The 12,736-nt window shown below is 32.0% G+C and overlaps 1 protein-coding gene across 4 annotated transcripts in view; it reads left to right on the top strand.

Annotated features, from left to right (window-relative positions):
- The window catches only part of nenya (RING finger protein nenya), a 43,866-nt gene that overhangs the window by 1,679 nt on the left and 29,451 nt on the right, over positions 1–12,736 (top strand). For 3 of the 4 annotated variants that reach the window (XR_016193209.1, XM_089236046.1, XM_089236045.1), the window contains exons 2-8: positions 1,034–1,167; positions 2,270–2,331; positions 4,223–4,297; positions 5,281–5,337; positions 5,530–5,618; positions 6,562–6,624; positions 6,902–6,978. Coding sequence is in view for 3 of the 4 variants with exons in the window: in XM_089236046.1 (XP_089092172.1) it covers positions 1,062–1,167; positions 2,270–2,331; positions 4,223–4,297; positions 5,281–5,337; positions 5,530–5,618; positions 6,562–6,624; positions 6,902–6,978 (529 nt within the window). In the remaining variant the exon portion in view is untranslated. The remainder of the gene's footprint in view (positions 1–1,033; positions 1,168–2,269; positions 2,332–4,222; positions 4,298–5,280; positions 5,338–5,529; positions 5,619–6,561; positions 6,625–6,901; positions 6,979–12,736) is intronic. The other variant, XM_089236047.1, reaches the window with a different exon arrangement.

Below are 12,736 nucleotides of genomic sequence, written 5' to 3'. Positions count from 1 at the left end.
TTCATGCCAAAAATTCAACATAAAAGGATCTGGGAAAAGTCTGGCTTGGGGCCTGTCGAAGATCTCAGCCTAAGAGCCTTGCTCTATGATGGGGGCAAACTCTGCGAGAACCAAGGCAGCACCTTGTTTGCCATTATGTTAGGCCTTATACTAGGAAACAGGACCTTAACCAGGTAGTTATTTTCATACTGGACCCTGCTTTAAAACGTATGTGAGAGGCAACTGCAACATGCCATTAACTTACTTATCTTGGAAGAAAAAACATATCCATGATTTTTTTCGAGGCAAATTGGAGTGATAACTAAATTGGATCAAAGGTGCATATAATACTGATGTCACATTTTTGCTCAAAGATGGTCTGGTATTTCAAGGAGCTCTAACATAACCTACAGGGTATTCTATATTCAGTATATGACTGCGCTAATAATTCTTGATAGTTATACTTTTATGCATCAAGATTCATATTTTCGTATTAGATAGAATATAACACGCCTCTCTGGATGCAGATTTTATGAACCAACACACTTTTTTGCCAACTGGTCATTTAGTCCCGAACAATATGTCATTTCTCTGAATGTCTTTTACCATTTGTGAACTTTTGATTATAAAAAAACTAGTTTTTAAGTCCCCCCCAGAGTTTGTAAAAATGAGTCTAATTATACTTCATTTTAAAGGAAATAAATTCTTGATTTTATATATGAATGATGATAAGAATAAAGTCCACTTCAGGATTTTTGCTAAAAACCTGTAAAGGCAAACTTATTTTGATTTGTGTTTTAAAATGTTTTTGAAATGTGATTTACTATGGAATGAAATTTCTATGTAACATTTCTTTATCATATAATATATCCACCTTATGACCTGCTAAAGCTTGCAGTTTTTCATTGTTATAAATGACTTACTAGGCTTTTTACGTCCATGATGTATTGTGATCAAGATATCAGTTTTTTTTATTATTGAATAATGCTTTAATGATTTGCTTGTTTATTTTTTTGTGTTAGATAAAAATCATATCAATTCTTTTTCATATTAGATGTATCATTAAAGTTTTACTTGATGAAATGGATTGGGTGCACTGTAATAACTGCTATGTAATCCCAGGGACTGGAAAAAGATTTTTTTTGACCAGCTGTGGACACATATATTGTGCTGATTGCAAGACATCATGTAAGCAGTTTGTTTTCATTTTTATGCTTGAAACGTCTTTATTATTTTCATCTGAAATTTCCTTGTAAAATATGAAAGTATGCTTATATTCATGAGCTTGTTTCCCTCATTAGCAACTAAGTTGAGTTAAAATAATGACTCATTTAATAAATACTATGCTTCTGAAGATATGGGCATTCATTAAATTAACTTAATGTAGAATTTTTTGTTTGTACTGGTTGTATATATGCTATGGTATTAGACATACAAAATCAATTTGTTCTTAAAAGTTGCTTATGTCAAAAAAAAAAAAATTGTATTGCTAATCAGATCTGAAATTTAAAAAGAACTTTATGAGTGGGAATAATTTTTATACAAGTCCAGTTGTTTCCCTGCTATGTCACATCTTGATATACTATATAACAACTTGATATACCATGAATATATATGGATAGGTTATTAGGGTTTGGGTAAACCATATTATATCCTACCAATTAAAGATTTTTTTTAATCATCACTTACAAAAACAATTTAAAATATTAGTTGGAATTATATAATATAACTCTTTCATATATTAATCCTGCAATTTCACTTGATGTTCCTCATTCATATGTAACTTGCAAGTATTCTTCCTGGTATTTTTCTGCAGCAAGGATGGTGAGAAAAAAAATTTGGTTGAGAGTTTTTATGCAGCATATGGTAAAAATGTACACACATTGCATTCATTTATGTAATAATGAAATCCTAACTGTGTTCAAGTTGTCTACACAATGAAATGTATGGCTTCAAAATAGAGCGCTGCATATTTATTCAATTTTTTTTCTATCATTGAATGTTGTAGAGAGTAACACAAAAACTTTTAGATTTCTATTTAAAGCTGAAAAACCTATGATGCCTGGCAGTTTTTGCTTTTGTTAGATGTTTTATAAATTTTAAATTATAATTATTCACATTTTGGGGGGAAAAGTGAATGTGTTCACATAACCCATGTACTGTATTTTAATAATCTGAAATGTTTTTTCATAAGAATGTTTTTCATCAAACTAAATGAATTGCTTTACTATTTTAAAGTGGTATGTGCTAATAATATGTTAAAAAAGTATTTTTCCTCTATTCATTCAAGGTTCAACAGAATCTTGTAAGCTATGTGGAAATCAATGTTCAACTATACCTTTATCTTCACAGGTAATTTGTAATGCATATCTATCAAGTTGTTAATGCTTTTTCGTGTCCATTTTTTTTAAATTCAAAATTTATGACTCATTTTTTTTTTTTTGCTATTAAATAGTCAGAATTGATTGTAACTGACTTTTACACCAAGTAAAAATTTATATAGGTTGTGGGAATTACATTTTATTTCTAACACATAGTCTGATAAATTTCCTGTCCTCGCCTAATCCATATTAGAAGCCTTTCTTGAGCCTTGAAAGTTTTATAATAGCAATATATTAGAATAATTTTCGGTACTTTGTTTCAATTTGCATATGTATAGGTATTGTTAATAGCAAAAATATAATGTTAAACTATGTCTCTGAGCTGCTTGAGCCTGTATCATTTCCAGCGACATCAGGAGAGAAATATGTACAGACCACCTCAGATTAGATGCGAGACTACACCTATTTTATGGTTATCTTTCTCTGCCTGTGTTGTTGCTGGCTATTTGATGAAAGCCCGTTGATTTTTTTTACCTAGAGTAAAATTGAGTGATGGAAATCAAGAAATAAAAGATTAAAAATGCTGCGGAAGTGAATCAAATATGACTATAGTTCATTCATTTCACCTTTGCGTATCCTACCTAGATAATTTATGTGATAGGAAAGTATTGTATGATGAAGCTTAAATTGATTCTATTAAAGTTGTATACTCACTTATGTATCCATTATGTTACTTGATCACATAAGGGAAGGGTGTAGTGGGGGGGGGGGACTTGGGGGTCTGCCCCCCCCCCCCGAAATGTGAGAAAATGACCTAAAAAAGGGAAAAAGATGGCCAAATCTATTGTTCTATTACTTTGGTCCCTCCGAACGAATGCCCCAATTTCTGGCTATGCCCCTGAGATAAGGCCAGGTTCATACTTAACCAATACTGGTACTATAAGTGATATTTGTACAAGTGCAACATTGACATGGATTGGTTAAAAACCTTAATTTTAGGTTTTTTAGCCAATGCAGGTCAATGTTGCATTCGTATCTCTCCTGTGTGCACCCTGTCTTATATATAAAGATGAAATAAAAGAAAGAAGGTTAAAAGAGAGTGTAAGTTGGTAAAAAGAAGTTGTTTCTAGTAACGCATCTCAAATGCTATTTTGCTTATTGATGTGCGTGTAATTTTGTTCAAAGAACTCAATATTTTTTTCAATAAATTTTGGTTCATTTAAACTGAAATTTCAGTTTATTATTCTAATGTACTTAAAAAAAAAAGACTTCATATAAACTTACTTTTTCATTTTGATGTCAATGAACTTTTCACAGTTTTTCATAGTCGCATTTGTCATAATAACAGTCTATTGAAAAACTTATAAATTATGATAAAGTGTTGATTACGCAAATATACAATACTATCCACACCTGGAGAATTGTTTGAAATGAACAGTTGAATAAATTGTCTGAGTCTTGATGGAATTTATGTTACCTTTTTCTTTCTAGAAGTGATCTAGTTTGTATAGTAAGGTAAATTCATTATCATCCTTATATTATAATACAACATGTATGTATTATAATATAATACAATAGAATCACTCTTTTGCGGTCATTGAGAGGGAAAAAAAGAGGGGCGACACAGTTAATTGGGGTTTGAAATACATACTTCTATTATATGTAAAAGAGCGGTGACAGTATCTGATGGGTGTCCGTTAAGAGGGGATTAACTATGCAATATGTATATACATAATTTTAAAAAATACACAGTGAACTTTACTCGATTCTCCAAAACCACTATTGGTTCCAAATAGTTTGAATAGTCAATGCTCTTTTGTATAATGTTTTTTATGATGAAATATGTTCATTTCAACTTGTGTAAGAAGGATCTGTTTTGTTGCTTTTATGATTTTGCTAAAAAAAATTTCTTTTTATGTCAGATGAAACCAGATGTTGAAATGTATTTTACTGACCCCCTGGAATTGCTTAAAAAGTACCTGAAGCAAGTTCAACAGGTTGAACATTTTTTTTATTAATACAGTAGTTGATTGTGTTTTTGAGGAATTTTTGTTTAAATGATTTTTTTCCCTTGTAACATATTTTGTTATTTTTCATATACTTATAGAATTCAAGTTCACAAATAAAAAAATTATCTGCAGTAGGCCCTTAACTTCTATGACAGATACGAAAATTGGCTGAGTGAGGAGCTATCGATGTTTCAGTAAACTTTGTCCTTAACTTATAGCCTATTAACTCCTTCAATGATACACAGAGAAATCTTCTAGGACTTAACTTCCAGGAAGAATTAGTATGGGCAAAATGGTTTCAGTTTTTTCTAACACAAAACATTTTCAAGCTCAATTTTCTCACTATGTTATAGTTATTCTTTATAAAAAAGTGATTTTAAAAGTAATTTCAACTAAAACCAAAATCATTACATAATTTTTAACTTGTATTTTTCCATTGTGAAAAATGTGATAGAAAAATTTTAGGAGTACAAATTTATCACCGACAAGACTAGCATTGGAATAAAACTGCACACGAAAAATGAAAGACTCACGACCAAATTCTTTGCTACAGTTATTTATTACAGTTTTCCTTATATGAAGTTGTACAGTTTTCCTTATATATTAAAGTTATGATTGATTCATCATCTCAATTAATTGGAACAGTTGTAATTTTAATTAATCACTTCTAGAAGAGGTAGTTTTTATTACCAGAGTATTTGTTTAATGAAATTGAATTATTCAAATGGTGACTCACAGGTATCAGTACTTTTATAAAAAAAGTCTATGCATTTGGAATTTTCTAAAATAAGTAATTATCAATTTTTATTGTTGTCTGTTTGAATTTTTAATCAAAACATCAGGAGATAGAATGGGGGAGGGAAAATAGAGATGGCTCACACAGTTTGAAATCAGTTTTTTGGTATGACATATACATACTTTTTTCTATCAATAGAATCACTTGAACATGTTTGCATATAAATTTTACATAGGTTGCTGAATTCCAGAATAATCATAGAGCTCGGTTGATGGTATATCAAACTGATCAGGTTAGTTTTTTTTTGAAAATCACTTTTTACCTTGTTATAAGTTATAACTTATTTCAACCGTATTAAATTCTCATATCCTCCCTTTCCTATTATTTGCACCTTAATAGTTATGAAAATTTTGTAATTCATTTGTATCTAATTTAATTTTTTGATTCACATAATATTATAAAGAGTTTTTGTATTTTTGGATAGATGAACAAATTGAGGCAAATAAGAAATGATTTCAAAAAGACAAGGGAAGAAGCTAAAAAAGCTATTAAAGTACTTAGAGACTTTGGCGAGTATGTGGAAAAACTATTTTATACAATATATATTGTCGTTTTATTTGTTTTCTAATTTATATGCATTAGATAAAATTGAAATTTCTGTAACAAATAAGGGTTCCTTTCTTAATGCCTAGTTTTGGTTAACTTTATAAAACATAAAATTTTGAAATTTTGCTTAACTCGAATAGACAACAAGACTAGAAAGGTTTGTTGTTTTTAAATACAATAATTATATTTGTTTCACGTAGCCACATGTTGTTCCACATAAAACAGGTATATTTAAAGACAATCTTGTATATATAAATATTAGTTTTTTTTATGTTGCCTGTAAACAACCATCTTTACTCTCTGTATAGGATAAACAGACCTCAACTCATTTGGACATGAATCCCACATTAATTGATGGGATAGTAACTTAAATCATAGGAAATCAAAATATTCAATATAATCAGGTTATATTGCAATTTTTTTTTCACGGAGAGGGTTAAATAAAAAAATTAAAATATAGGAATTCTCCCAATGAATGAGATTTCTTTTTTCACTTTAAGACTGGCCATATGTTAAATTTTTTATTCCGAATTGGCAACTGTTCCCTTTGATTTTGGTAGCTAATTTTACCTGTTGCTGGCCAGTAATTAGCTAGATATATCAAGTTTTCATCTCAATGTGTCATGACATACATAGAGCTGAGTCAGCTGGGTCTCAAATAAACAAGGGTCATCTAAGTTCTACTGTAACTTCAATCTGGTATTTTTATTTTGAAAACTTTGTTTGAGCACTTTTGATTTTAAGTGTTTTTACTAAAAACTTGAAAAAACAGGATAATTAAGAAGAGTGTTTTTGTATCCAATGGCATGTATTATACACCACAATTTTAACAAAAATGCTGATAAGGATGTTTTTGATTGGCCACAGGTATTTTTTTTTAATATTTGTATTATTTAACTTTTTTTTTCAGAGAAAATATGAAGCTAAAGAGAGAAAATGAATATCTAAAATCCAGTAGGCCAAATCCAAACATGTAAGATTTTTTTTCTACGTATTATTATATATATTATTGTATTCTGTGTTACTTGCTGATTTTTACATTAAAATGGAACCCACAAATAGTTTGATACTCCAAGGGCTCAAAAAATTTGTAAACTTGAGTGGTTGTGAAGCTTCACATCATTTTATCCATGCAAAAGAGAATGTAGATAATATATAACCAACCATTCAGCATATTTTATATGAATTGGTTTTGTCATATTTTCAAGTGTGAAAATTTTTCATTTCTCATTTTTGTTATTGAATCTAAGGTATAGGGTTAATAGTGGTGGATCCTGTGCCATGAATTCAATATTGTCTACACCAACATTCCCTGAAAAAGACACTGGTATAAATAATTTTTTTAAAATTTGTCTTGTTACATTTGTGTTCATAGAGAGTTATTTTTCATGTGCTTTTTCTTTCGTATTATATTTCTACAAGTATACCACATTCTCTCACATTAGCAGGCATGCCAGGAAAATTTGAGAATCATAGCTTTTTAAATGTTGTAGTGTGGTCCATTCCTAGCATGCCAGAAAAGCAAGGTCTAGTAAGGATCATAGAATCAGAATACATACATTCTAAAACCGATATAAATTATATCACTTTAATTTATATTTAATTATAATTATATTTTTAATTTATATTAAATATACTGAATAAATGTGTATATAAATAAGATTAAAATAATAATTTTTCCCTGTAGCAAACCTGTTTTGCTCAGGAATTTGATAATGATAATGGGAATTAAGTATTTACTCATTTCTCCAAATTAATTATCAACCTAATATGAAATCTGATATTGCATTCCACACGTTTTTCTGTATGTTCAAAGATTTTTAAAACACTGTAGCTAACATTGTTTTGCGGTGCAATTATTTTATTTTTTGCTGTGCTTATTCCAGTTTTAATATACATGATTAAGTAATGCAAAAATACTTCACAGTTCAGTTATACAGTGTTTTTCTGCAACTCATCTAATCGATGCAAACGAATATGCTTAGTATCTGAACTTTTTTAATAATTCAAGATTTGTGGCAGCAAACATAAAGGTAGAGGCAATTAACAAAACAATTTATTTTTCTCCAATTATTAAAATAAAATTATGCAAGTTAAGGTTTACAATTAATTATAAGTTCTGCAGTATTTAATAAAAAATGAAAATAGAGGAGGAAGAAGTGATATTTGAATAGACACTGTAGAATAGTTATTTATAATATGATGAAGAAAGCTGGGACAGAGAGGAGAGCAGTGGCTTAAAGCTAGTAAAATTCACTCAATTTTAGGATGACATCTCTTGACTCTGACGCACATGTATCTTACAAATACAACGCCACAACAGGCAAAATGTCCAACGAGGTGGCTGTTGCCAACGTGTGGCATTACTTATGATATGAAAGATATCAATCCAAAATAGGAGTAAATATATTTATTAATTAATTTAAAAAGTGAAGGATGACAATCAAAAGCTGGTTAGAGTTTTATGCTATTGATTTTTTTCTGTTAACTTAATGACAAATTTTTAATATAATAAGAGAGAGAAAAATCTGAATGTAAGCATCTACAGGGCTCCCACTCGCCCTATTTTTCCTACTTTTTTGTAAAACCTATCAACAAAATTTATATAATTGCTTTTGAGGAGGAAATCGTTATAATGCCAAATAATACAAGTATAGTAGATTGTAATTATATAATAATTCTGCCAAAGCAGAAATTATATCGTTTTTAAAGTTATTTGGAGGTGGGGGGGGGGGGTTGTATGTGGACCAATTGGTGGTTTATTAATTTTTCATTTGCTTTGTTTGAGGGTTCAGCAAGTAGAGCTGTAATGAAAAACTTTTTCTCCTGGTTGGAAAAAAATAATTTTGCATTTGCTACTTCATGGTTTTGGACAGTAACATTCATCATTCAAAATTATAGTGCACATTTTGTGTATAGGTGACACAACAGTTTGCTTAACAAAGCAGTTAGGTACATAGGCCTATTCTAGGTTTTATGACTCTGATAATACCAATAACATTCAATTGTCTTCTGTATTTTTAGGGCATGAAGAAGCATAAAAAATATTTACAATGCTCAGCAAAGAGCTGAAAATGAAAGTACTTCATTTGTCAAAAACCATTATACTAGCATTGAGCGTTAAATTTTAAACAAATCCTTTTAAAAAAGAGATGGACAATGCAGTAAAACCATCTGGTCCACCTTGACTTATATATATTGGACCTCGTAATTTACATATTTAGCACTGTGCTTTTGGAAGTAGTCTTGAAAGGGCGCCATTCTTAAAAACATGTTTTCATAATTTGCTGTGTGCATTGTAGAAGAGAGTTGGGAGACTGGACTGTGGAAGACTCCAAAAAAAGAATGTAACATATATTGTGAGGAGATACAGAAAAGAATTATCTGTTGTTGCTAATACCTTATTTTGGCCAAAAATTGTTTTTATTACCAAGTAATTTCTGCCATTTTGCTTTGGGCTCGAGTCAATCTTATAAGATACTGAAATAGTGCTATGAAAAAATACATTAAATAATTCAAAATTTTTTTTAATTTATTTTTTCATTTATGCTATGATTACCGTATATACTCATGTATAAGCCGACACCCCCACTTCAGGACCACCAAAACCGCAATAAATTGAAAACCCGTGTATAAGCTGACCCCAAAAAATCTGTGCATTTCAGAGAAAAAAAATTCTTATATTTTCAAGCGAAATTAATAGCTTACGCAAATTTACAATAGAAAATGATTCAAACTTTTTAAGCCGTTTCTTCTGAGTCCAAGCTCACCGTAATCCATCAGATCATCATAGGGTGCAGCATCTTCGTTTTTATCTTCATCTGAGCTGTCATCGCCATTTTCACTTTCAAACAGGATATCATCTTCAGTTCTGTCCATCGCATTGCTGACTTTAACACTTTTTGAAGGATCGGATAATAATTTCGGTGGAAACAGAATTCCACGCCTCATGTACCCATTGGCACACTAGGCCAATGTCAGGTTTCTTCAAGGCACCACTTTTTGTAGTTTCTTTATCATCTGAACTCATTGGATTCAGTCACCCATTTTTGTCAAATGGCTTGTACGTTGCATCGAGTTGATGGCTGTCTTCATGGAGAGAACGACAAGAGTAATTCGAAACTTGCGAGCACGGGCCAAGGGGAGCCACCACTATTAATCTTTGCTTACTTTTCCGATACAACTCTGCCTCTTTTGAGGTAACCGAAGTAAGGTGCTTTGCATCAGTCCGGGGCTGTGAGCGGTTCTATCTATCTATCTATCTATCATCGGAACTCATCCATTTGATCCACAAATGCCTCAAATAGTCTTTGAAAGGCTTGTTAATGCTCACATCTAAAGGCTGTAAAATCGACGTTAGCCCACCTGGTATTAAAGCCAATGATGTTTTCGATTTCTTTGTCTCGGCTTTGACATTATCGGTTCTGTGGGGTTTGAACATATCCCATACCAATAATGCCGGTTTCTCGAACACTGCTCCGGGCCTTTTGTTCCATATTTCCTGGATCCATTGTAGAATGCCTTTTTCATCCGTCCAGCCCTTTTAATGGGCTTTCACGATCATTCTTGGTGGGAACTTCATGTTCGGAGGAATTTTCTTCCTTTTGAAAATCATAACTGGAGGCAATTTCTTTCCATCGGCGATGCACGATAGCACGACTGTAAATCGTGTTTTTTCGTGCCCAGTTGTTCTAACAAAGATGGTTTTTTTCCCCGAGTTCATCAACAGTTCTATTGCTTGGAAAATCGAAAGTAACCGGGGTTTTGTCCATGTTACCGATTTGTGACGGTTCAAATCCATGTCTTTTTCGCAGTTCAATTATGAACTTCTGGAAAGATTCAATTCTGCTTTCCAATTCTTCTGGGAGTTTTTGTGCTATCTTTGTTCGCTGGCGTAAGCACAGGTCGAAATGGTTCATGAAACGAGTACACCAACCTGAGGATGCATAGAACTTTTCTGGATTTGTGTCTTTGAATTTAACACTCTCAGCTAGTTTCCATGCTTTCAGACATATGGCTGTCCCTGTCACGATTGTACCTTTCAGTCTGAGGTGTAGCACCCATTCATTCAATTCCTTCTCAAGTTCAGGGAACACAGATACTTTTCCTCGAAGAGCCTTTTTTGTCTTCCGCATGGCTAAAATTTTCTCTTTCATTTTCCGCCATTCTCTCACTTGTTTCTCATTGACGTTATATGTCCGAGCTGCAGCACAGTTATTGTTTTCTTCGGTGAATTTGATAACTTTTAGTTTGAAAGACGCATCATAAGCAAATCTTTTAGCTTTCTCCATTTTTGATCGTTGATACTTACTGATACAACACTAGATCAATGATTTTTCTGTGGGTAATCGCGACACACACTTGTACTGCCTGGGAAAAAAATTACCACATGGATTTAACCCGAAAAGTACTAACACAACCGCCATCTATCTATAGCTACAAAAATCACTCAGATGATTTGCAATGGCATCTATCACTACTAATTATTAGCGCCATCTATAGTTACAAAAATTACTATTGATTGCGGGGGTTGATATTTTCTCGTCAAAAACTGACCCAAGTATAAGCCAACCCCCCCACTCCCCACTTTAGGAACAAATTTTCCCACAAAAAAACTCGGCTTATACACGAGTATATACGGTATGTTACCTAAGGGGGCACCCTTCCCCATCCTACTCTTTCTAATTTTTTGAGTGGGAGCTCTGCATCTAACTTTAAAAGAGATCTGAACATAGTTTGTAAAACAAAAAGAATCCTGAAATCCAGAGAGCAGACGGGTTCAAATCAACTAATTCAATCAATTCTTATAGTGCAGATAATTTGAGAATTATTTGGAACCTGTTACTTGAGTTTCTTGACATGTAAAAAAATAAGGGTATTCCCAACATGCTGGTCTCTTCCACTGTCTCCTGCAGGGTTGTCAAATTTGTTCCCCGGGTAGATACCCCCCCCCCCCCCCCGGGCTGGGTTTTTAGCCTAAAAAACCCGGGTCTTATGGGGAAAATGGGTTTTTTTTTTTGGGAATATTGTTTGTTTTCGAAGAAAATGTGTTGCTTTCATGTTAAAATTTTAGTTTGAGCTTAGTTTATATATTCCAAAATTTGCTACATAGTATGTATAGTTTGAAATATTTTTAAATGATTTTTTTAGGAACAAAAATGTGATAAATAATTTTTTGGAATCACAAACACACTTTTATATAATTCTTCTGACTACCTTTTTTTATGTAAGCATTTAGGTACGAGATTCATATATTAAAATGTTACAAGAAGTTGCAAACAGAAAATATAACCATAGACCTTAGTTTAACAAATATACCTGATATATGTGATAAGCATACCCACAGAAATAGCTTATTTTTAATACACAATTTTTCACACACACACAAATCCTTGCACAAATAAATTGAAGCATCTGTGAAGAAGTAAACCAATGTATGTAAACTGAATTTTCATTAAAAAAATGTTTACATGTTTGCATTACCTTTTTTATAAGTTTTATACAGGTACATAAGACTTTCATAACTGAAATATCAAGAGACATAAAATAACATTATCTCGTAATAAAAAGAAAATAACAGTGGAATTCTGGAATTGAACATTGGTAACGAACACCTTCAAGTGAAACAGAACACTGGCCTGTTGTATCCTCCAATGCTACGGGATGTAATGATGATATTATATTCATCAATTCCGACACTAATATCAGAGCCATCAAAAAGTATCCCGGTCACACTCAGACAGCCCAGAGATGTGTAAAACTTGTTACAGAGGCCTATCAACTAAAGTATGTAGACATTAAGCTAGAGATGGCTACATCAGACGTACACTTTTATCAAGGTCAGTTAAGCCTGATTTCTCCTAATCGTCAGATTTTGAACTTGTCAATTTTGGTAAATAGTTTTTAAATATAATGCAATTTACACACATACTCCTACTTTAGATGGTTGATTGTATAAGGTGTAGTGGGAACTCGACGTGCAGCCACCCTCTTCATGGTATCTGATCTGGGTCATTTTGTTCTGACAAAGTAGGCGAAGCGCTGCACAATGAAACTTGCAAAAATTTGGTCATTCCCGTTTTTCA

Source organism: Pholcus phalangioides, unplaced genomic scaffold (genome assembly GCF_987345545.1).
Source record: "Pholcus phalangioides strain wild (caught in Gottingen) unplaced genomic scaffold, Ppha-v1.0 ptg000009l_1, whole genome shotgun sequence".
NCBI lineage: Eukaryota > Metazoa > Arthropoda > Arachnida > Araneae > Pholcidae > Pholcus > Pholcus phalangioides.
This window is presented reverse-complemented; position numbering and strand designations above follow the sequence as displayed.